Source organism: Mustela lutreola, chromosome 2 (genome assembly GCF_030435805.1).
Source record: "Mustela lutreola isolate mMusLut2 chromosome 2, mMusLut2.pri, whole genome shotgun sequence".
Lineage (NCBI taxonomy): Eukaryota > Metazoa > Chordata > Mammalia > Carnivora > Mustelidae > Mustela > Mustela lutreola.
The window spans coordinates 164686153-164712476 of NC_081291.1; the positions used below are offsets into that span (position 1 = coordinate 164686153).

Below are 26324 nucleotides of genomic sequence, written 5' to 3' on the forward strand. Positions count from 1 at the left end.
ACTGGTCTTTTCCAACTCTTCTGTTTTTAAATTTCAGCTCTCATACTTTTAATTTTAATTTAATACTTTCAAGAGTCTTTTTCTTATTCTCTTTGTTTTTTTTTTTTCATATTGTATGTTTGGTTCATGAATACAACATTATATCATCTCTGAGAATGTTATATAGGTTTTTAAAATTTTTTTCTTGTTTTTGTTTCTTCTAATGTTCTTTTTTTTCTCTTTGTTTCGTTGTTTTGTCTTTCATTTTGGGGACTTTGCTTAAATTTTAGGGATACTTAGCTGTTTTCTCATATTTGAGAATGAGGCATTAAAAAGCTGATTGAATAGGCTTGACTTTTGGTGCTCTTAACTGTGGAGTGATTAAGTGGTAAGCTAGTATTGTTTTTGTGGCACTAAAAAATATCAATATTGGTAGCTTGTTTACTTTTGGGACTAGCTATAACTTTTATTTTCCAGAGAAGAATCCTTCAGCACCCTATCTAGGAGGGGGAAGGGTGGGAAGAAGAGTATAAGGCTGGTTGCCACATTCTGGGAGCTGGTTGGGGAAAGGGTGCTGGAGAGTCTCATGCTTTAGGAGGCAGAATTTTACTTTACCCTCCTGTCTTCATTGAGTTGCCTCATCTTGTCCACTTCTTTGCCAACCATCCCTGAGGCCAGAATTCTCTAGTTCAGATTTTACAGAACTTGTCTCCTGCATTGGTACAGTTGCGTAGGATGTGTGTGTGGGAGAGAGGGGGTTTTTATTACTGCATAAGAAGAGTCTTTCCACCACTCTCTTCAGTTTAACCCCATACGTCACCACAACTTTTGTGGTAGTTGGAGCTTCCCAGTCCATCCTGTACCTCCTCAGGCTTTCAGAGGGCCAGATCAATTTGCTTGCTTCTCAACACCATCTCCCTTGGCAAGGTCTTATACTTCACTTTCTTTTCATTCTCTTCTACAGGGTTGTACTTAGTCTTGCATACGTGTATTTTTTTATTTGTGTGTGTGTGTTTAATGTACTTTGAGCTTCCTTAACATGATAGCAAATTTAAGGGCAGGAACTGTCTTCTGATTGTTTTTCTTTCTCCACATGTCAATGTACAGGAGTTTCTCAGGAAATTTTGGTGTTTTCCCAGTAATATCTTGTTTTCCTGCTCTTGGTTTTCATTCCTACAAGTTTCTCTGAAAGGAAACCATAGTCATTCAACTTCCTTGCTGTTCTAGAATGTGCAATGGAAGTCAGTATTTGGCTCCCAGAAGCCAAGTAGATTAAGATTTTCTTCACTGTTGCTACACGTCCTCAGCCCCGTCTTCAGTAGAGAGGCAAGTAGATGGGCATTATCATGTTCTGCCTTTGTCTCAACTCTTGCTTTAAGAAAGGATAATATCTATCTTTTCTCTCTAGAGTAAAATATTTCCTAGATTATATTGGATCTCTGTTGGGACTCAATCTAAGAAACCCAGAATTGTAACTTTGTGAACCAAAGCCCTGAATCACCGATTCCACCTGAAAAGAGCTATCTGAGAAAGTACTGGGGATATTTAATAATATACATACTGGAATAGAAATTAAACATTCACTGCAACATTTTTAATAGCTGAATAATAAAAAAACAAAATGCCTCTTATACAGATTAAATAGTTGTCAGTAATGGACTCAAAAATAAAATAAATTCAGCCTTTAGAAAGTATAACATAGATATCTAAACTCTACAATGAAATATCTCCAAGATATATTTTTATTTTTATTTTTTATTTTTATTTTTTAAAGATTTTATTTATTTATTTGACAGAGAAAGATCACAAGTAGGCAGAGAGGCAGGCAGAGAGAGAGAGAGGAGGAAGCAGACTCCCTGCTGAGCAGAGAGCCCGATGCGGGACTCGATCCCAGGACCCTGAGATCATGACCTGAGCCGAAGGCAGCGGCTTAACCCACTGAGCCACCCAGGCGCCCCTTATTTTTATTTTTAAATTTTATTTATTTATTTGACAGAGATCACAAGTAGGCAGAGAGGCAGGCAGAGAGAGAGGGGGAAGCAGGCTCCCCACTGAGCAGAGAGCCCGATGTGGGGCTCGATCCCAAGACCCTGGGATCATGACCTGAGCAGAGGCTTTAACCCACTGAGACACCCAGGTACCCCTCCAAGATATATTTTTAAATAAAAAAGAACAATGTAGCATACTGTTTATCTGTTCTGTGTTGTTGTTGGTTTTGTTTTGTTTTGTTTTTTTTGATAGATAAAAAATCCATGTATCAGCATAGAATGTTTCTGGAAGGATATATAAGTAACTTTATGGCATTTGCCTCTGGAATAAGGTCTAGAGAACTAAAACCAAAAGGAATGTCATTTATTATGTTTTATTTTTAATAATTGTTCATAGAGTAAGGAAGTCTAAAATCTTCACATTTGAATGGCCTCTCTGGCCTCTTCCTCCTACCTCTCTTCCCCTATATACTTCACTCTAGTTCCTCTCACTTCACCATGATTCCTCCAGTGTGTGAACACAGCCCTGCTTTGGGGCCTTTGTCCTTGTTGATCCTAATACCTGGAGTCTTTTCCTCCAGGTATCCATGGGGCATACTTCCTGATACTTCCTTCAGGTTTTTGCTTTGTCTTACAAGAGAGGCCTTCTCCGGCCTATCCATGCAAAATAGATTATAGTACAGTATCTTAGTTTGGGCTTTTATAAGAAAAATAACATAGCCTGGGTGGTTTACACAACAGAAATTTACTTCTCACAGTTCTGGAGGCTGTGAAGTGTAAGCATACATCAGTTCCTGGTGTACGCTCTTTTCCTGGCTATGTCCTCGCATGACAAAGAGTGCGATCACCTCTCTCATGTCTTTTCTTCTAAGGGCACTGATCTCATTCATGAGGGATCTACCCTCATGACCTAACTACCTCCCAAAGGCCCACCTGCAGATACCATCATATCAGGGATCAGGATTTCAACATGAGTTACAGGGGGACATAAACATTCAATCCATAGGACAGAGTGACCTCTGCCATCTCTGGCCTCCTCTTTACCCTGCTTTATTTTTTCTTCATAGCACTTAGCACTACCTGATTTTATATAAATATACAGATATATAAAGATATAAATATATGTGTGTGTGTGTGTGTGTGTGTGTATAAATATATATATAAAACTTGTATATTCCTGCAGGTCAGGAATTTTGTCTGTTTTGTTTATTATATCCCCAGTGCTTAGAACAGAACCTGACACATAGTAGATGTGCAATAAATACTTAGTAAATGAAAAATGAACAGTAGAAGCATTTGAATATGGTGCCTGTTTAATTTTGAAAAGATGCATATCACATATATGTGATAAAACCAAAGCTCTAAGTTTCTTCTGGCAAGTTCTTACTCTTCAGTGAAACTTTTAAATGGTTAATTCTCTTTGGCAGAGCAAGAATATGATCCTGGACCAAGCCTTTAAATATATAACAGAATTGAAAAGGCAAAATGATGAACTCCTGCTTAATGGAGGAAACAATGAACAAGGTAAAGATTTGAAGATTCTTTTTGTTCAGTGTTCAGGTCTTTGTGTCATAGGGCAACTTATAGTGGATACAGAAGGCTTTTTTTGACCAGAAACATTGTTAAGATTGTATCTTCAGTGGGTCTGAGAGAATAGTGTTGTAAAATAAATTCATTGTAGTTTACCTACCCACCCGCTCCTTGAACAACTCTAATCTTTCAGCCATACAGAATTTTGATTTTGGACTCTTCTGTGTACTTTTTGTTGCTTAACTCATGAGACAAATAATGGTGGATCTCTTTTATTCCGCTTGGATCTTCCAGCTAGGGGATGTAGGGGAGAGTCCTGCTCAGTGTAACTTAAAAATAAAATAAAGATACGCTCGGGCCAAGACTTAGCTGTGAATTAACTCATAAGGTCAAAACATTCCATTCATAATTGTTTATATTGCATGTAATGTGTGTTTCAGATTACCTGATCATTTAATGGAATTTGGTTTTTATTAGTCATTATTTTTTAGATAATCACATTGTTAAAAAATTTTCAGTTTTTTATAACAGCTGAAAAGAAAAATATCCCAAGCAAGGGTAAAGCTCAGAGCGGTAGGCAGTTTGAATTGTCCTTTATTTATGGCTCTGACTAGAGCAGAGAAAGAATTTCCTGTGACAATTCAGTAGGTCACCTTAAAAGGAGAGGAACAAAGGTAGAATTTGCTGAGGTGGGGGCAGCGTTGGGCTGTGTTCATTGTATATCCTGAAGGTCAGCCTTCTGAATTCTCATTGCTTACTTTAAGTTAGTTGTCCACTTACCCACCCCTACCCCACGTCAGCTGTCTTTTACAACTCAGGCCTTGTTTTATGATGGTGGTAGGTAGTTTCATAATACTCATTTGGTAACTGTTCTGAGGCACCCCACAGAAGGGTTATCTAGGCCAGAATGCTGTGTGGACTTTTCCCAGGAGAGCTCCTTTGGTTTCACAGCCTAGAGGCTGAGGCTGTAAAGATAACTCAGGGAAAAGGGAGCCTGTTGGAAGAATACAAGTTGCCTGGGGCTCAGGAAACACTGAACAGGTTGGCCCTGGCTTGAGGCAGCTTAAGTCACCACCCTTTCTTTGGTTCTTTTTGGTGCCTCTGCTCTTTTCTCTTTTCTTCCCCCAGCAGCTTCCCCACATGCTCACTGCCCACATTACAGGCTGCGCAGTGGTCTGAGCGGCGGCCCTGGGCGTCAGGCCCACCTGGGCTGAGTCTCCTCTTCACTTACGCACTCAGTACCTGTGCTTATTACTTCGCCTCTCCCAGTCTCCGTTTCCTTTTCTTAAAATGAAGATAATCCTAGCATGTATGTGGTTGATTTTTAGACAAATTTATGTGATTACCCTGAGTCTGTTTCTCACATCTCAAAATATTGATGACAATAGGTCGTTCCCATCTCATGGTTGTTATGAGGATTAAAAGAGATAATGCAGGTATAGTACTTAGAGTCAAGCTGGCATATAGTAAATGTTACCCATTGCTGTGGTCATTGTTATTATTGTTATTAAACGAGACGATGAATGAAAAGTGCTTATAGTAAGTGTGTAGTGAGAACCGTCATCATTATTATTTGGTCCATCATAATTGTCCAGTTGTTTCTGATGTCCATGGCACACTGGCATCTTTCTTCTGTGTCTCTTAGTTTAAAAGTCTGAGAAGAATAATCTGCTAGTCGCAGCTTATCCTCATCATAATGGAACTTTTTATTTCAGGCCCCCTCAGAGGGCATTGGCTTTGAAGATTGGCCGCCCTTGGTGGAGGGAGAGTGGCAAGACAGGTGGGATGTGTGGGGTCACAGAGCAGAAACACCAGCAGCCAAGGCTGCCCCAGTCCTAGGATGTGGGGGAAGTTCTTCCCCCTTGGAAAGAGTGGGGTGTGACAGCAGTGTATGTATCTTGGCGCTCCCAAGGAAAATTCAAGTTCCATTATTGATGCTCTCGTTGGTACTCTACTACTTGACTTTGACGCGTTTCACTTGGGCTCTGTTGTTTCCGAGTGAAATAGGAGTCTAAAGCCATTTATAAAGGGGACTCCCCACTACTACCACAAATAATGTTTGCTGTTGCAGCCTATCATATTGATACTCAGTGCTATTTTCCTGGCACATTACCATGATAACAGTATATCTTTCCTCCTTTTGCCTTTGGAGCTGCCCTATTGGGAATTTTTGAATTGGGAATTTTGAGATTTCTACATTATGAGTAATTTTGGACCTTTGGGTCGTTGACCCTCAACGATACATTTTTTTAAAAAGGATAGAATGGAGGCTTGATATACCACTGTAAAAAGGAGAAAGAATTTGCTTTAGAAGAGGACTGAAGCTTCTCAGTTAAGCTATTTAGAAAGACTAGAATTAGAACTGAGTAGTTGGCACACAGCTTTTTCTTACGTTACCGTAAATACTGGCATTAACAGGTAATTGTTTCATTTTTATTTTTAATATTGTAGCTGAAGAAATTAAAAAGCTACGTAAACAACTGGAAGAAATTCAAAAAGAAAATGGCCGATATATCGAATTACTGAAAGCAAATGACATATGCCTATATGATGACCCCACAATCCACTGGAAAGGAAATCTTAAAAACTCAAAGGTCTCTGTTGTTATTCCCAGTGATCAGGTTCAAAAAAATATCATTGTTTATTCCAGTGGGAGTCAGCCTGGTGGAAATAGCCAGGGAACAGCTGTTCAGGGGATAACCTTTAATGTTGGTCATAATTTACAAAAGCAGACCGCCAATGTGGCGCCGGTACAGAGGGCTTGCAATCTGGTGACTCCTGTGTCTATTTCTGGAGTTTACCCTCCTGAAAACAAGCCATGGCATCAGACCACAGTTTCTGCATTGGCTGCCAACCAGCCTGTTCCTCTTTGTCTTCCTGCTACCATTTCTGCTCAAAACATTGTCGAGCTTTCCACCTCTGAAAGTGAATCGAGTGTGCTTGGTGCCACCAGTGGCTCACTGATCGCTGTTCCCATTGGGCCTGAAGCCCACCAACATCGTCCCTTGCACACATGTCTGAATGATCGGAATTCTCCTGAAAATAAGAATGGGCAAGAGAGCCCCAAATTAGTGAGGAAAACAGTCCCTTGTGCCACAAGCATCTCTACCACTTCCTCGGCGACTGCTGCGAAAGTGCACCATGGAAGCAAGTCCTGCCTGAGCATACAGGATTTCAGAAATGATTTTCAAACCACCTTCGTCGTTTCAGTTACCACCACAGTCTGCTCCCAGCCCCCCAGGTCTGCAGGTGATTCCTGTCCAGTGAGCATTAGCAAGGGCGCAGACTCTGCAGCTGTTACCGCGGTGGTGGCCCCCTCTGCCCCCGGAGGAGGGAAGACCGCCACTCCCGTAAGTACTCTCTCTGCAAGCCCTTTGGACAGTAGTTGGACACTTTCTTGTTCTTTGCCTTCTTCAAGTGTTAGCGCTTCAGATTTAAAAAACATGAATAGCCTTACTCGAATCTCCTCCGCTGGAAACACACAGACAACGTGGACTACTCTGCAACTGGCGGGAAACACTATTCAACCCTTGAGCCAGACACCGTCTTCTGCTGTGACTCCAGTAGTAAATGAGTCTGGTCCCAGCCCTACCACAGCCAACCACGGGAGACCCGTCGCTACAGGTGTTAACTTGAGTAATTCCTTTCCAGCAGATGGGCAGGCAATTGAGCAAGTGGTTGTAACATTGCCTTCTTGCCCATCTTTACCTATGCAGCCGCTGATTGCCCAACCACAAGTTAAATCTCAGCCTCCAAAAAATATCCTTCCTTTGAATTCAGCAATGCAGGTTATTCAGATGGCTCAGCCTGTTGGGTCGGCTGTTAACACAGCTCCAGGTAATCAAAACGTTATCATTCTCCAGCCTCCCAGCACGACCCCTTGCCCAGCGGTGATGAGAGCAGAGGTTCCCAACCAAACCGTGGGTCAACAGATAGTAATCATACAGGCAGCTAATCAGAACCCCTTGCCGCTCCTCTCGGCTCCACCCCCTGGTTCTGTTCGACTCCCTGTCAATGGAGCCAGTGCTCTAATAGGGTCTAATAATTCAGTGCAGAATGTTTCGACCCCACAGACTTTTGGAGGAAAGCATCTCGTCCATATTTTACCAAGACCTTCATCTTTAGCAACATCTAGTTCAACACAAACTTTTTCTGTTACCATGTCAAACCAACAGCAGCCTCAAACCATTTCTTTAAATGGACAGCTCTTTGCTTTGCAGCCTGTGATGTCCTCATCAGGAACTACAAATCAAACCCCTATGCAAATTATCCAACCCACCACCAGCGAAGATCCAAATACCAACGTTGCCCTGAATACGTTTGGAGCTTTGGCCAGCCTCAATCAAAGCATATCGCAGATGGCTGGGCAAAGCTGTGTACAGTTGTCTATTAGCCAGCCTGCCAATCCTCCGACCGCTGCAAATAGTCAGACCACCCCAGTTAACTGTGTTTCGTTAACAACAACTGTAGCATCTCCTGTGACAACTGATAATTCGGCCACACTACCCAGTGCTTACAGTCTAGTAACTACGCCCTCAGTGAACGCTGTAGCTTGTTTACCTAACATGAAGTCGAAAAGGTTGAATAAGAAGCCAGGTGCCAAGAAACACTTAGCAGCTAACAAGTCGGCGTGCCCCCTGAATCCAGTCAGAGACGCGGGCAAGTTTGACTGTGCCAGCACTGACGCCACAGCGGAACCATCATGTAATAATGACGGACTGCTGGAAAGCCTCCCTGTTGGGTTACCGTCTGTCGCCGGGTCCCAGGCAAACAGTGTAAGAGTTTCTGGTGCACATTCTGTGGACATTCTGAATTCCGAGTCAGTGATACCTGAATCTCTACCCAAATCTAAGTCAGCAGAAGAAACTAGTTCGCCCTCCCAAGAATCTGTACCGAGTGAACATTTTGTCATGACTCCAGCAAAATCCAAAGATTCTGCCCCCATTTTGCAACGAGAGACCCCTCAGGATAAGCCACCAACTAGTTTGGCGTTGTCGGATGCTGCCAAATCCTGCGCTTCGGCTAATGTGTTGATTCCATCTACAAATGATCCCCACGTTTTGGTTTCTCAGGTTTCTAGTCTGTCATCTACCGCCAGCACTGCCGGTACGGACTGTGTTTCCGAGGTAGAGGTCACTGCGGAACCTTGCAGGGTAGAGCAAGATTCACCTGATACGTTGCAAGCGACGGGTCTCTTAAAAGGGCCTGGTTTGACTGCACTGCTTTGTGGTCTCGAGAAAGAGAAAGACCCTCAGAAACTCTCTCTCTCAGTCCAGGTGGACCATCCTGACTTTTCTTCAGAAAACTCTAAACTGGTTGATGCAGGTGTCGATTTACATCCCAAACAGGAGCTCTTACTGATTAGCAGTGACGATAGAGACCCGGGGCCGCCTCACTCGTGCGTCCCTGATCCGGAGGGCATCGGTGGCTCCTTGCTGGTCAGCAGACAGGCGGACTCTCCCATGTCAACCAGCTCTGGCAGCAGCCGTAGTTTCTCAGTAGCGTCCATGCTTCCTGAAACGACTAGAGAGGATGTCAGCAGCAGTACAACGACCAACACGTGTGACAGCTGTACCTTTGTAGAGCAAACTGACATCGTCGCTCTTGCGGCAAGAGCTATTTTTGACCAGGACAGCCTTGAGAAGGGAAGAGCTGGCAGTCAGGCTGACGTGAGGGACGTCACTTCGAAGCCTGCCGAAGCATCGCCTCTAGAGGGGGACCAGCCTTTCAAAACACAGGTATCTAAAGAGAGTGGTGCTGGACAGGCAGAAGCAACACCAAATGAATTTACTTCTCAGGATTCAATTGAAGCCACAGTGGATCAGCCTCTTGGGAAACCAAGTTGTTCTGTGGGAATGAAAACATCCAGTGCCTCTTTACAGGTTTCAACCTCTCAGCCACCAAGCATCACCAGTTTGAGTGTGAATAATCTTATCCACCAGAGCAGCAGCAGCCATCCTCTGGTCAGCTGTGCTGGTTTGTCCCAAACTTCAGAGCAAACAACTGTTCCTGCAACGGTTACTCTGACGGTGGCATCTAGCTCCTACACCAGTCAGCCTCCTGGACCAGCTCTGATGACCGAATATCCCCAGGAACAGCTCAGCACCATAACTGGCACCATACCAAATCCACAGATCCAAGAGCCCCTCTTAAAGACAAGCCAGGAAAGCCGCAAAGACTCTGCTAAGCGTGCTGTCCAAGATGACCTTTTATTGTCTTCGGCTAAACGTCAGAAGCATTGCCAGCCAGCCCCGCTGAGGCTTGAGGCAATGTCCCTGATGAGCCGAACTCCAGACAGCATTTCTGATCAGGCTCAGATGATGGTCAGTCAGCTCCCTCCCAACTCTGCGAACTCCGTGGTGCCCATCAGCAACCCAGCACACGGGGACGGCCTCACCCGACTGTTTCCACCTAGTAACAATTTTGTGGCTCCCGCATTGAGACAAACGGAAGTGCAGTGCAGCTCTCAGAACTCGGTGGCCGAGCAGCAGCAGACCCAGGCAAGTCAACATCTCCAGGCCCTGCAGCAGCATGTTCCGGCCCAGGGGGTGTCCCACCTGCACAGTAACCACCTCTACTTAAAGCAGCAGCAGCAGCAGCAACAGCAGCAGCAGCAGCAGCAGCAAGCGGTGCGAGAGAGGCATCACCTGTATCAGCTGCAGCATCACATACCTCATGCAGAGAGCTCTGTCCACTCTCAGCCCCATAACGTCCACCAACAGAGGACTCTACAGCAGGAAGTTCAGATGCAGAAAAAGCGGAATCTTGTTCAGGGCACTCAGGCCTCTCAGCTTGCCTTGCAACCAAAGCACCCTGGAACTGATCAGCCCCGGCCCAAGAGCGGTCAGCCACACCCCCACCATCAGCAGATGCAGCAACAGATGCAGCAGCACTTCGGAAGTTCGCAGCCAGAGAAGAGTTGTGAAAACCCTTCGGCCAGCCGGAACCACCATAGCCATGCCCAGAGCCATCTCAGTCAAGATCTTCTGCACCAGCAGCCGGATGTTGGGAGCAGGCAGCAAGGTTCAGGGGTTTCTTCGGAACACGTATCCGGGCATAACCCAATGCAGAGGCTTCTGACATCAAGAGGCATGGAGCAGCAAATGGTGTCCCAGCCAAGTATTGTGACGAGACCTTCAGACATGACCTGTGCTCCACACAGGCCAGAGAGAAATAGGGTTTCAAGTTATTCTGCTGAGGCACTCATTGGAAAGACGTCTTCTAATTCCGAGCAGAGAATGGGCATATCAATTCAGGGTTCCAGAGTTTCAGATCAGCTTGAAATGAGAAGCTATCTTGATGTTCCCAGGAATAAGAGCTTGGCCCTTCACAATATGCAGGGTCGCGTGGACCATCCTGTTGCCCCGGAGATCCGCCTTTCTGACTGTCAGACGTTTAAACCAAGTGGAGCCAGTCAACAGCCCCCGAGTAATTTTGAAGTACAGTCCTCAAGAAATAATGAAATAGGTAACCCTGTATCATCCCTGAGGACTATGCAGTCCCAGGCTTTTCGAATCAGTCAAAACCCTGGTCCACCACCAGTCGACCGCCAAAAGAGATTACCTTATCCACCAGTTCAGAGTATCCCAGCAGGAAATGCTATCCCACCAAGGGACAGTGAAAACACATGCCACCAGAGTTTCATGCAGAGCTTACTTGCCCCTCACCTTGGTGATCAGGTCCTTGGAACGCAGAGACCACTCTCGGAACATCAGAGGAACACACAGTGTGGTCCATCCTCTGCCATTGAATATAATTGTCCCCCAGCTCATGAAAGTGTACATATTAGAAGAGAGAGTGAGAGTCAGAACAGGGAAAGCTGTGACATGTCCCTAGGTGCAATTAACACCAGGAACAGCACCTTGAATATTCCTTTCTCCAGTTCTTCTTCTTCAGGAGATATTCAAGGTCGAAACACAAGTCCCAATGTTTCTGTGCAGAAGTCCAATCCCATGAGGATAACTGACAGTCATGGGACCAAGGGCCACATGAACCCTCCAGTCACAACCAACATGCATGGGGTTGCAAGGCCAGCTCTGCCCCATCCGTCTGTGTCTCATGGAAATGCTGAGCAAGGGCCTCCTGTACGTCCAACTAACTCTTCAGTTCCCCAGCGATCAAGGCATCCCTTGCAAGACAGCAGTGGTTCCAAAATCCGTCAGCCTGAAAGGAATCGTTCTGGAAACCAAAGACACAGTAATGTCTTTGATCCGAGTCTTCCCCATCTTCCTCTCTCTACTAGTGGCAGTATGATTCTTGGACGCCAGCAGCCCACTACAGAGAAGAGAGGAAGTATTGTTCGTTTCATGCCCGATAGCCCACAAATACCTAACGATAATTCGGCACCTGACCAGCATACACTATCACAAAATTTCGGTTTTCCTTTTATTCCTGAGGGTGGCATGAATCCACCAATAAATGCTAATACTTCTTTCATTCCACAGGTAACTCAGCCTAGTGCCACTCGAACGCCAGCTCTCATCCCTGTAGACCCCCAGAATACTCTACCCTCCTTCTATCCCCCATACTCTCCTGCTCATCCTACACTGTCCAATGATATTTCCATCCCGTATTTTTCCAATCAGATGTTTTCAAATCCTAGCACTGAGAAAGTCAACAGTGGAAGCCTAAATAACCGATTTGGATCAATTCTGTCTCCTCCCAGACCTGTTGGTTTTGCTCAACCAAGTTTTCCTCTGCTCCCTGATATGCCGCCAATGCACATGACCAACTCTCACTTGTCCAACTTTAACATGACATCTTTGTTTCCAGAAATAGCTACAGCTCTTCCAGATGGCTCGGCAATGTCACCTTTGCTAACCATAGCGAACTCCTCTGCCTCCGACTCTTCCAAGCAGTCCTCAAACAGACCTGCCCACAACATAAGCCATATTTTAGGTCATGACTGCAGTTCAGCTGTCTGAATATTGATAGACTAAATGTACGTGTATCGGCTGAGACTACAGATGTGTTTGTGTGCGTGTGCACACTTAATACACATGGAGAGGGAGATCGTGTGTGTGTGTGTGTGTGTATCTGTGTTTGTATGATCAATTTCCCGTTACCTTCTGAATGTAGGGAAGTCACGTCAGAAATGATGCGAATCATGGGTTGTCAAAAACAAATTATCTTTTCATTTTTAACTGCACGGTGTGCTTTTTAAATTTTCTGAACGGAGTTAGATTTTCAAGTTTGATTTGGAATCTTATATTCCCTAAATGCTAATCAGCTGGAAGTTGGAGGAGATCCTCTTGGCATGTGCTGAGTAGTAGGAAAGAACCCAGATTTTAAACTTGATTGTTGATCAATTGTAAAATAGGTACTTGAGATAGTTGAATTGCTTTCCAAAAATCCAGACGCTTCGATGCAATGCAGTGGTACATCACCAAATGCTTGGCTGATATCCGCATCTAGAACAGTTTCTTACCCATGGCAGATGTTGAATTACTATGGAATGAATGTCCATGGTTAAAGTCAAGCAGTTAGCAGGTAAATGAGTTATTTAATCAGCCTTTACTCCCAAGGTCTGGTTTAGGTAGAGGCTTCCTTCTTAATTATAACAATTCATCAGTTATCTGAATTTAATGTCTTTTCTTCACATTAGAGAGCCATTTTATCTTTTAATGTGCCAAGATCCTAGAACACAAAGGTCTTCCTTACTTAGCCTTAAAAATAGCAATCTAAAAAGCAAAGTACATAGACATTCTCCATTTTGCGCTTGCATTTTGCATCAGGTCATAACGGTAAAAGCAGTTGTATTGCGGAGTTTTGTTTGTGTTCAGTAAAAGATTGTTGTTTCATCAGTTAAATTTTGTTTCAGTATTCTCTATTCATTCTGTTCATTTGATCCTGAAGTAATTTCTTTTATATTTGTTTAATCATTGGGGACTGCTCAGTAAATAGTGTTTGGAATCTACACGATTATTTGAGCCTTACTTTTTAAATATTTCTGAGCAGAGTCTTAAGCTCTGTCAGTATTTTCACTTACTGATATTTATATTTAAAATATGGCGTTGTATGTTACATTATTACCCTTCATAGTAGACTTATAATGAAAAGATGAATTTGTTCATTATTTTTCCTGATGGCAGATGTGAAATGGTGCTTCAGAAAATTGTCTTTGTATATGTCCAGGTGTGTGTATGTATGTGCATGTGTGTGTGTGCGTGTGTGTGCACAGACATAGATTTTAAAGTATAAGCTGGTCCTTCAAAAATTGTCCTGCCATCTGGAAATGGAAATTGTGACCTAAGACTTGCTGAAGTATTGGAAAACTTGATGTCAGGGTTTTTAAAAGCCCCTTAGAAGTTAATTTTGTACACACATGTGCGTGTGCACACACACACACACGCGCGCGCACACTAATATATTGAATTTAGAAAACTTAAAGCCTATGAAAACAACCATAAATACTCATATTCTCAGACCTATTATTTGTTGTTGTTGTTGTTATATTCTGCCAAATAGGGGATGGAGTGGGAGAGAGACGTATAAATGGTTCCGTCTGCTCTGTTAATAAAGGCAACCCAAGGACCAGCATTTTATTTTATTTTTTTCCTCCTTAAAAATGCCTCCTCAGGCTGGGTCAGAGCAGTTAACTCTGGCGAATACCTCTAGTGAAGACTCAGTAAAAGGGTCATGTGTGCCTCTTGAACTATATTTACCAAACCTTCCTCTCTCTTCCTGCTGCCCACTGAAGCAGCCTCCTGGGGGCAAAAAAAGAAAAAAAAAAGAGTTGTAAACAAGAAAAGCTGTATTTTCACTTTTCACTTTCAAAATGGTCATGGTGAAGAATAGGAGTTACTTAAATAAGACAGCAGATAAACACAGTAGTTAGAACTTGTCATTGGGAAAAAAGTGAGATTCGTGGCTTGTTTTTAAACTAATTACCTTAACTGAGTTTTAAGTTATGACATTTGGGTTTTTCTCTGTACTTGAAAGGTCCAACCTGCCAATTTCAAGAAGGGTAGTGTTCGCTCTGTCGGGCTCTTCCTCCTCCCTCCCTCCCCCTGTCACTCTCTCTGCCTTTCACAGACACATACACGTGCACACACGCACAGCATGGCGGCTGTTGAGTTCTGAAGAACTGGTCACTGTTCGATGTAATTAGAACAACAGTAACAGGCTAAGGAGAAGATCAATTTGAACTTCGCAGTAGAAAGGCCTGAAAGGCTGGTACTGTCAGCTGCCCTCTGTTGGATTGATTTTCTTTTTCCGCTCAGCCCAGTTCAGAGATAGCATTTCCATTTTTCAGAGCTTTCATTCCAAGCACATAATACTTTGATCCCAAATCAGCCTCTGCCCTTCAGGAAAGCTTATTTGACCGTCCGAAGAAAGATGTGACCATCTGCAAATGGTTTGGCTTCTGCTTCCGTGTAGCTCTAGTTATCTTACAGATGTGCATGTGTATGTAAGAGATCATCGTATATCAATTCTGAAAGTGTTCAGAGCATAGTAATCTTATTTGATTGAAAATCATGAGTGTATGAGATTTACCAGCTGTATATTAAGTATTTGGTAGTCAGAGCTACATGATTTTGGGGAGGAAATTCTTTATTTAATATCTAGCAGTCTCTGGATATAATTTTTGGCAAAAGCGTGACAGGAAAACAGTCAATTTTGGTTATAGTAAATTTATCGTTATTTTTGGCTTGGCTTGCTAATATAGAACTGGGTCTATAGAATGTAAAAACAATTTCCATAATTTTTGATTTCTTAAATACACAAACGTATAAATCAAAGTGAGAATCATTAATTAAATTATTTCTATCTTTTTTAGTGTTGTTGATCATATAAATCAATTAGAGAAAGTGATTTCTCTAAAGATTTAACATAGTAACTTCTAATGAGGTGAAAAATTTCAGATTTCTCATGTATAAATTTCTGATGTGTCAATTATGGATAAAAGCAAGTTTGATGTCTTTTTTTTTTTTTTTTTTTTTGGTACATACTGGTTGTTTGGGGGATATTTTATACCATTTAAGGAAGTTTATTTTTGTTTATATTGGAAGTCCTTTCGGAGGGACCAGGGATGGTACCTTTTTTCTAAGTAAGGAGTGATATTCCATAGAGATCATGCTTTTTAAAATTTAACATAATAGAACTGTGGAAGGAGAAGAATGAGGAGGGAATATTCCTTTGCAGCAATTTCCAGTTACATATCAGGGTGAACTGCAATAAAGATCAATTTTTAAAAATCAGCCTTTTTTGGGGTTTGTTTTCCTAATCAGCCTTCTTAAAATATAAAATTATTTAAATGCTTTAAAGAAAATTTATTTGCCTTGCTCTTGCCTTCTAACATTATCCATGTCATGGAAAGGCTAAAATTTATATTCCAAAAAAAAAAAAAAATGTGCGAACACATTTTAATGGGAGTAAAGTTTTTAAAATTTGAGAAAAAGTAAAGACTTACTAACCAGCCTCTTAGTGGCTTTACCCTTCCTCTGATCTGTAGGTACCTATACTCCTTTTGTCTTCCATCTGCTCCGTGTCAGACAGATGGCAGGGAGCCTGTTTATTTCCTTAGGATGATTACTCCTCTGCCTTGAAAGGTTTATTGTGCCCATCCATCTCTTGGATCATTGTTTGATATAATGAGTCGTGCTCCTATACCTGATTCCCAATTCCTGGCTTCAGGAACCACTGTATCTCCTGTTCTATCAAGAGGCAACAAGAATTTCTTGAAACAAAATTAGAATTAATTTAAAATTTTGAATAAACCATACAGTTCTGTTCCTTGTTTTGATGAATTTCCTTTCTTCCCATGGAGGAGTTTCAGAAAGCGCAAAGTACCACCTTTGCACTTTCTGAAACTAAGATCAGATGGCATTGGATTGATATCTTTAGGAATCTGGAAGTCATAGTACTGTTGTCTGTATAAATTCTCCCTTTGTCCAGAGATCGTTGCTTATGGTTGTATACATCCAGAGGGCAATAATAATAGCCAAATAAACTAGTATGAAGTTAATCTGTGAGTGATGATTTTATGATACCTATATGCAAATTAAAGGCCAGAAATTCATTTCTTCTTGAAGTACATTTTGGGCTAAATGCTCCCAACAGAAAAAGGTCTCTCTCTCTCTCTCTCTCTTTTTTTTTTTTTTTGGCTTAACCGTATTCTCTCTGCATTCTACCCTTCCTATATGAGCCAGACAGTGTTTTTACCAGAGTCTGTGGGGGAGCACCGAGTTTAGAGGGAGGCAGTCCAGCATGAGGACCTTCTTGGACATGGAGCTTCTAGTTCTGCCCACATGCCTCTATCCTGGTACTGCACTTTACTTGAAACTGTGCCTCTGGTCCAAAGACCAGCCATTGGAACATACTACTCACCCACTCCTCTGCTACATAGCAAAGGACCATCCAGAATGGTACGTGCTGTGTAATCAAACACCCAGAAGACAAGAACAGCTGTTTCTCACTGTTGCCTTATCATTCTCTGAGCCATCTTTGATGCCGATCTTGTAAAAAATACACTATTTAGAAGCAAAACTCTTTTTAAAGTCTGAGCTTGTAGGTGGTGGTCATTCAACACCATTATTTCCATATCGGCACAAACCCTATCAACTGTATGGCTTGGGTGCAGGCATGCTTTCAGATGCTTCATAAACACGAGCCAACTTGGGTTGAAAGTATTGGATAAAATATTCAAATTGGTGTTATTTTGGATGATAGTCTGCATCATCTGTCACCGGAGATCTCATGAGACATAGAATATCTTGTAATTTAACACTTTTAAAAATGATGATCATAAGTTGTGGGGTTTTTGCTTTTGGGCTTTTTTTTTTTTTTTTTTTTGGCTCAGTTGTGTGTACAGCTCTACACCATACTCTGTTACAGAAACTTAAGAGTTTCCTCCATCTCACTTCTTCCTCACTTCTCTGGATCTCTTTATCCCCATCCCTTAAGTCTTAAAACCATTCTCATTTGTGGGGTCATCGAGGCCACTGGACTTGACTATATTGGTAACCTTTAAGGGAGTTGAACTGTTGATCTTCCAAGAAGAAAGGGACCAGACAGTGTTGCTTAAAATGCTGCAGTTGTGTTACTGTGAAGAAAAGATTCACTTCCATGTTCAGCAGGCCATATACACACACCCACACACACACACATGCACACACACACATGCACACACATTTTGGTAAAATAGATGGAAAAATCTGAGAACATAATTACCTTCACAAATTATTTAAAGATACACTGGGTGAGAGGCTTACTGTAGGGCAGTCACCAGAAAAAAAAACCTAACTGTAGTTTTTCAATAGTGTAATATTTGTATCTATTCCCATGCCAGCAATGTCTGCTGTGTACTGTGTCCTATTACTGTAAATCACCTGGTTTATAATTCTAATGGGAACTAATTTGTTTTGTAATGGAATCCAGAGAAGATATGTATAATACGATCAGGATTGTCCTACAGTTGTAAATAAGAATAGGTCCTGTTTATTTTGACATCTTTTTACAAATGCATTGTATTAGGGTGTGAATATTCTGAACCATGCTCTTGTTTAAAGTTTTGAAATTTTTATTGGTAAATGTAACATTTTAATGGTTGTAATAATTATTTGTATAGATATGAATATAGTATTTTATTTAAGAAAATAAACTTTGCATTTTTGCATTGTGAATTCTGTCTCTTCTGACCATTGCATGTGCTGCGTCAAACCTGGTATTAAAATGACTTGTCTTGCATACCAAAGTTTTCTACTAAAGTAATCTTCCAATTTTGCTGAAATGTCTGAAAATGATACCATGACACATTTCTCATGGGAACCGTATTCCTGATCAAAGAGTCAACCTCAAATAATAATTTATTTGTAAATTATTATTAATTATGACCAGCACCATACTGTTAGGGCAAACTATACACGTCTGTACCTACTGTTAAAAGTAAAACAGGACTTTCAGATCTGGAAGAGTACTGACAGATGATGAAGCTAAGCTCCTCCTCGTGTATTTATAGTGGAGGAAACTGAGGCACAGAACTTTGGAACAAAAAATGGGTCTTTCATTACAGCTACCCACATCAGCTTGGTTACATGTTTTTTTGAAGATTTTATTTATTAGAGAGAGAGCTCATGGGAGCAAGAGGAGGAAGAAAGGAGAAGGAGCAGGAGAGGGACAAGCAGACCTGCCTGCTTACAAGCCTGAAGTTTGAAGGGAAAAACTAGTTGCAGGGGAGTTTGAACAGCATAAAGTGACATAAGATTAAATGCCTATAAATCAAACAATTTATTGCTCAGGGATGCCTACAGATACGAGAAAAATCACAAATTAAGGAAATGATAAACCCAAAGTTCGGGATAATGGGTGTTTCTTACGAAAGGAGGGAGGGAGATTGTATCATGGAGGGGTACTTCAAGCACTGGTATGTTCCATTGAACTGAATAGTAGATACTCAGGTGTTTATCTCATACATGAAGTTTTGGTTTTACGAACGAATAAACTACATTCTAATATTAAAATGGGTAAAATGAGAAGGTTAGAGATCATTTGTTCTCATATCTCAATCAAGCTGTTGTTCTCTTAAAGGTCTTTCCAAAAAGATAAATAAATATCTTTCCACAAAGATAACTCAAAAGCTCAAGTAATTTTAGTGAAAAATTCTTCTAAGTGTTAAAGGAAGAAGTAACACTGATCTACCCAAACTCATGAAATAGAGTTAGAGGGATCACTTACAAACTTGTTTTAGGAAGTTAACGTAAATAACCTTGATACCAAACCTGTCACAACATTAGGATAAAAGAAAAGCATAGGTCAGTATTCTTATGAACATAGATGTGAAAATTCTAAAAAAGATGTCAGCAAATTGCATCTAGCGGTACAAGGAAAGAATTATGAATTATGACCTAACAGGGTTTATTTCAGGAATGTAGGGTTAACATTTAATTAATTAATTAATTTATTTATTATATATTTTTAAAGACTTTACTTATTTTATTTGACAGAGATCACAAGTAGGCAGAAAGGCAGGCAGAGAGAGAGGAGGAAGCAGTCTCCCTGCCAAGCTAAGAGGCCAATGCGGGGCTCGATCCCAGGATCCTGGGATCATGACCTGAGGGGAAGGCAGAGGCTTTAACCCACTGAGCCACCCAGGTGCCCCGTAGGGTTAACATTTTAAAATCAATTTATGCACTCGTTGTCTCAGAATAAAGGAGGAAAAAAAACCCATGTACACTCAAACTGTTGATAAAATTCAGCATCCACTCATGGTAAAAACGCTAAACAAAATAGGAAGAGAAGGGAACATTCTAAGTGACGAATTGTATCTACAACCCGAACAAAACACCAAACACAGAACTACAGCTTATATTATACTTAGTGACTTCCCCCTGAAGTTAGGAACAAGACAAAGATGATCATTATTTACCAATATAGTCAACATTTTTTTGATGTTGCTGATCAGTGTGTTCCCAACGAATAAAGTTACTGACCCAAAGCTATACAACGTTGCTGGCAGAATAAAAGATACAAATATCAAATCAGTTTGTTGTACAACTGAAACTCATGTAATAGGTCAATTATATCTCAATAAACTTACTAAGCTCCAACACTTAAAACACTATGATATTGGCACAAGGAAAAAATAGTAGACCAATGGGAAGGAAAAGAAATCTCAGAAATAGATTACATGGTATAGTCACTTGATTGATGACAAAGGTGCCAGTTGGATTTCAGTGAGTAAAAGGTGGTATTTTCAGTAAATAGGGCTGTAGCAATTGGATATCCGTATGGAGGGGGAAAAAATCCTGGACATCTCTATTTCACACTATATGCAAAAATTGATTCAAGTTGGGTCACAGACCTAAATGTCAAAGGTAGAACACTACAACTTCTGGGGTAGTGATTCTTAAAACATAGGCCCCAGGACCCTGGGGCTCTCTGAGCTTAGGGGATCTGTGAGATCAATGTTATTATTATTGTTTTTAAAGATTTTCTTTTCTTCTTTTTTTGTTTTAAGTTTCCATCTATTTGACGAGAGAGAGAGACGGCAAGAGAAGGAACAGAAGTAGGGGGAGTGAGAGAGGTAGAAGCAAGCTTCCTGTCGAGCAGGAAGCCCACCTCAGGGCTCGATCCCAGGACCCTGGGATCATGACCTGTACTGAAAGCAGACGCTGAATGACTGAGCCATCCAGGCACCCCTCATAGTCATTTTTATGATAGTGCTAAGGTGTGACATACCATAATTGCTTTGGTATTCGCACTGATGTTGCAGAAGTGATGGTGTGTGAAACTGTTGGGACTTTAGCACAAATCAAGGCAGTGGCACCACTACTGTGCTAATAGTCATTGCATTCCTTAAAAAAAATTTCTTTTTATTTGTGTATGGTTGACACATGATGTTACATTAGTTTCGGGGGTACAACATAATGATTCAACTTCTTTTTATATTATGCTATACTGGCTACAAGTGTAGCTACCATCTGTCACCATGCAATGTTATTACAATACCACTGACTATATTCCCTGTATTTTCCCTTTTGTCTTCGCGTTTATTCATTCCATAACTGGAAGTCTGTATCTTTCACTCCCCTTCCGCCATTTGCCCCTCCCCCTCCCCGCCGCCTCTCTGTAACCATCTGTTTGTTTCCTGTAGTTAGCTGATTCTGCTTTTGTTTGCTTTGTTTTAGATTCCACATGTGAATGAAATAATATATTTGTCTTTCTCTGTTTGACCTATTCCACTTAGCATAATGCCCTCTACGTCCATTTATGTTGTCACAAATGTCACAGCTTCCTCTATTTTACATGGATGAATCTCACAGACATATTGAATGACAGGAGCCAGATGAGAAGGAGCATATACTGCAGAATTCCACGTATACGAAGTTCAAGAACAGGCAACATTTGTCTATACGGAGAAAAACCAGAACAGTGGTTATCTCTGGGGCAGGGATTTGACTTGGATCAGGCACAAGGATGTGGGAAACCTTTTGAATCTCAGGGTGGGTGCTGGATACATTAGTGCATATGCATGCGCACGTGTGCACCTACGTGTGTTACGTAATATAGTTTACGTGCATTACGTGATATAGTTTACACGTGCCTCAATAAAAATTTAAGAAAAAACTGTCTACGGAAATCTGAACTGATGTTGGTTTTCTCTTGGTCAGTTTCTGGAATCAGTAAAATCTAAAAGCTACTTTACTGTTGTTCTTTAGACAAAAAAGAGGCAATGGCATTATTTTGTATCTGGCTCCTGTTACCAGGCTGCGAGACTTTGGGCAAGAGGTCTTAGTTTATTAGTTGGAACATTATCTATCCTACCTCACATGGTTCATGTGAGGGATGAAAGAGGTTTGATATTTGAAAAAAGTTTTCACACAGTTGCAAAGGAATATTTTTTTTTTTTAAAGATTTTATTTATTTATTTGACAGAGAGAGATCACAAGTAGGCAGAGAGGCAGGCAGAGAGAGAGGAGGAAGCAGGCTCCCTGCTGAGCAGAGAGCCCGATGCGGGACTCGAGCCCAGGACCCTGAGATCATGACCCGAGCTGAAGGCAGCGGCTTAACCCACTGAGCCACCCAGGCGCCCCTGCAAAGGAATATTTGAATGTAAAGAGGTCAGTTATTTTCCAGGACCTTCCTCGCTTCTATCTTCCCTACTCAGGACACTGAAATGCAGGGAATACTAGACTACAGTGTGTTGGTCAATGTCAACAGCCCCTTTGACCTCTTCTTTCTGTGAGAAATTAAGGCCCGAATGCTAATTTACTGCCTACCTAAGTTGAGAAGTCTGGTAGGTTGGCTTACTGGTATCAATGTGCCACCCGTGTTCCCACGATCCAGTAAGTCCCAGATTTTAGGGAAGATAATGAAAACCCAGCCTTTAACTAAGTTTGGGCTGAGCAGGTCGGGTTTTGTTTTTGTACACTGTCTTAATCATATTCAGATCTGTGGTTTGGAAAGAGGCTGAATCCAAATTGTGATGGTGGAGAACTTGCCGCTTCAGGGAGGTTTTCTGGGAACTCATGATTCGATTAGGTTAAATCCCATTTTTAAAAATGCTGCCGAGTGGCAAATGTGCAAATTCACATTAAATATAAATTATATATAAATTATGTGTGTATGTATACACACACACACACACACACATACACACACAAAAGCCCAACAGACAGCTTAGGATAGGAGAAGAACACTGGTTAGTATATCAGTGTCGCAAACCAAGTCATGTTATTTTTGCTCTTATTTCAGGACACATTTAAAAACATTTACCACTACTATCACTTATTTCCAGTGGAGAAGACTGATTCTCCAGTTCAACACAGCCTCCTTCCTCTGCCTCTGTTTGGAGAGATGAAACCACTCCCTTCTAGAAAGGGAGAGCTGGGCCCTGTCCCCACGTCGGAAGATGGTTCAGCTGTTGACAGGAGTGGTGAAATCTGCCTGATCTACCAGACCAGCATTGATCAGTCCGAGAGGCAGATTTGGAGGACTTTCTGACATGGCGATGTTTTCAGTCTGTAAATGTTTTTTAGGAAACAGAAACCGACTGCATGCCTGTGCTTTGTCTCCAGTGTTAATTTTGTTTCTGACCCAGTAGGCTTCCAGTGGAGACCTGACACCTTACAAAAAACATGTATTTTAATTTAAAATGGATCTTTGAGCCTGTAGCCCTTTGCCAAGTACAATCTTTGAATTTATAAAATGGACTTTGGTTTTTAATGTTACAAGCTCAGAGGCTGAAGCAACAGCCCTCCCATGAACCCAGCTGTTCCAGTTTAATCGAGCCACAGTGATCCAAACCCGTGGTTTTATCCTTTGGCTTTCCTAAAGCATGGTAGGTTTCATTGTTATTCAGGTTTATATAACAGACACGCTTCTTCTGAATTTTGCTGCAACCTTCTCTTTTTGTTAAGGTGTTCAATAGTTACACAACTCTAGACTACATGGTTTACACGTATAGATACAAGCACACATGATAGTAGAGCTTTCCTTACAACACAGTCTGTCTTCCCTTTCTCTGGTGTCTGGACCCAAGCTACTCAATTCAGAGAACCCAGTTTTTGGCACCATTTGCTTCATTTAGTCAACAGGGACTGGAGTGTCAGTTTCTCCAGATGGCAAATGTAGTAACACTGCCTACTTTACAGGGAGGTGGGGTTCAGGATTAAAGACGGTAATGTACATAAAACCCTTGACACAATACCTGATGCCAAATGATCTGTTGTAATGATCAGTTCTGCAGACTCGAAGATTCTAGCATTAGAGGCAGGAAGGCAATGGTTTCCAACAGCAAGGCTCCCCTAAAAGGGCAGGTGGGAAAGCTCAATCTCCTGCTTGTCCTAGAGCAGTGAGGGATGGGTCATTGCAGTACCTCAGAATTAGGGAGTTGGAGCAGTTTTTGCTCCAACAAAATGGATTGAGAGGATCCCCACTCCAACTCTCTCTCTGGATCTCTGTTATTCACTAAGATCGAAATCGGGACTTTCATTTTCCTTATGAAAAACTGGAGGTGGTCAGTTCAAGCAGGAGAGAGGCTACATTGTATCAGTAGCAAGTTTAGGACTTCACATCTGGGGATAAAAATTGCTGGTGCTTATTTGGACTTTTTTTCGGGTTTGGATCTAATGATAAGATTCTCAGAAGGCCACTCTCTTGTTGGAGAGCTTGGTCCACTTAACTGACAGATTGGGAGGATGTACTTCATGTCCCTTTTGGACCCTGGATCCTATGACAGAAGAGATTGTGTGTTTGTCGATCGCTGCGACCACCTCCACACAGAGTCTGGCCTGTGTATTTCTTTTTTTTTATTTTATTTTATTTATTTTTTTTTTTTATTTTTATTTTTTTAAAGATTTTATTTATTTATTTATTTGACAGAGAGAAATCACAAGTAGATGGAGAGGCAGGCAGAGAGAGAGAGAGAGAGGGAAGCAGGCTCCCTGCTGAGCAGAGAGCCCGATGCGGGACTCGATCCCAGGACCCTGAGATCATGACCTGAGCCGAAGGCAGCGGCTTAACCCACTGAGCCACCCAGGCGCCCCTGGCCTGTGTATTTCTGATTGACTCGTAGCCAAAGCAGTATATCAGACTCTATGTAAGTGGACAGAGAAAAGGTGAGGAAGGAGAGGTTAAAAGAGAAATGGATCCTCTGACAAGTAGGTTATTTTATCAGGTGTCCTATGTTGAGAGACAAGCAAAGTGAGCCCCAGTTCTGAATTTGTCCTTTTCCCCAAAGGGGCCTGCCTAAGACTGGGTACTGAGACTTATGAAAAGCTCAGATAGGCAACATAATAATATAGATCATAAATATATATTATGATCTTATATATGTATATATTATGATCTTTATATAATAAAGATCATAAAATGCAAATCAACTTTTTTCTGTGAGGGCAATGTTATAGAGAGCTTTTGAATTATTTTGGATAACTTGATAGTCACTTAAAAATTTAGAGTCCTAATTCATAAAGAAGGTGGGGAGATAGGGCGGAGGAGGGCCCCAGGAGCAAACCATAGTGGGGTTGGTATCAGACTTCTCTTGCCCAGACTTGAAAATCTTTCACTGTTTGAATCTCTTATTTTCTAAATCAGAACTATAATGCCAAACAAGAGATAAAACACCTAGACTTTGTTTAGCTCTTGACTGAGAGGTGATACGACTTCAAGGCTATTCTATGTATAAAATATGGTGGTTAATTATTTTTCATCTCTAGCGAAATGTGTAAATCTGAGATGACAGAAACTTTCAGGTGATGAAAAGGACATAGGACAGAGCCAAACAAATTTTTTAAAATTTGAAGTTTAGGGAAAATGATACAATTTTTAAAAATTTGAAATTTAGGGAAGATGATAAAATCTATTCTAGGGATATTTAGGAAGAAGGTAGAGTCCATTTCCCTGAGGTTGGAAAGAACAAGGGGTAATTCTATGTGAACAATGGTAACCACCTAGTCTTCCTTGTGCATCAGTAAGAACAGCAAGACCACACTTGAGGGAAAACTATATAAAATCTGCCCTTGGAGCTCACAGGGTAGGGGTCTCTTCTCGCAGAGGATCCCGTCCAAGCAAAACTATTACTACGGCCCTGATGGAAACTCATGGGGAAGGCTGATCTGTGAGTTCCATGAAGCTTATTTGAATTCACGTGTTTAAGGACCAAGGTTTACCTCATTGGCAATAGTGAGGGGATAATATTGAGGGGACAATTTAATATTGAGGGGACAAAGAAACCTAGTCACACAATATATCCTGTCTCTACCAAACAGCGTTGACAACCACCACAAAGAAACCTGTCACAAACTGGGCAGAATCACGCTAACCAAGGCTTTTTACATTTCTTCAGGCAGGGCAGATCGCATCTTTACTTACAATGCTTTTCCTTAGTTTCACCAGCGATATTAGTCATTTCAAAACCTGGATGAGCTTCTCCTGCTTCTTTCTGGGGCCAGTTCTCTTTCCCAAAGGCCGAAGCCTCTCTTCATGCGGATTGACCCTCCAGGCTTTCCTTCCGGAGCATTTGTTGAGGGGGCGGGGAGGGTGAGGGGAACGTTTGCATAGGGCTTTCCCTGAACGACAGTAGGAACAGCTACTCGGAAAAAGGAGCAAATCCAGGTTTTCTTTGAGATTCCCAGGGCAGAGATGGAGGTAATGAGGTGTGACCCACAGAGCTGGATTTTCCACTTGGCCTAGCTTTGGGAGTGATTTTTCATTGGAGTCGGAGTAAGAGCATTAAGGGCCAGAGACAGGGACGTGCAGCACTAAAGGGCAAGGGGGCCCCGGGGCTGGGAGATTTGATAAATCTGGACCGTATCTCTGAAGGCAACGAGGCCCCCAGAACGCCTTCAGGGCCTCCTGGAACTGAGGACAGGAAACGGAACAGCA

The 26324-nt window shown here is 41.8% G+C and overlaps 1 protein-coding gene and 1 long non-coding RNA gene across 4 annotated transcripts in view; both read left to right on the forward strand.

Moving 5' to 3' along the window:
* The window catches only part of USF3 (upstream transcription factor family member 3), a 51290-nt gene extending 33169 nt beyond the window's left edge, over positions 1 to 18121 (forward strand). For all 3 annotated transcript variants that reach the window (XM_059164092.1, XM_059164091.1, XM_059164093.1), the window contains 2 exons: positions 3395 to 3491; positions 5949 to 18121. In XM_059164092.1, the coding sequence (XP_059020075.1) occupies positions 3395 to 3491; positions 5949 to 12421 (6570 nt within the window). In that variant the 3' untranslated portion in view covers positions 12422 to 18121. The remainder of the gene's footprint in view (positions 1 to 3394; positions 3492 to 5948) is intronic.
* A 3724-nt stretch (positions 18122 to 21845) lies between these two features.
* Positions 21846 to 23145, forward strand: LOC131825124 (uncharacterized). Its single transcript, XR_009351135.1, has 2 exons — positions 21846 to 22057; positions 22692 to 23145. It is a non-coding gene; the product is annotated as an uncharacterized LOC131825124 (long non-coding RNA).
* Positions 23146 to 26324: the final 3179 nt, after the last annotated feature.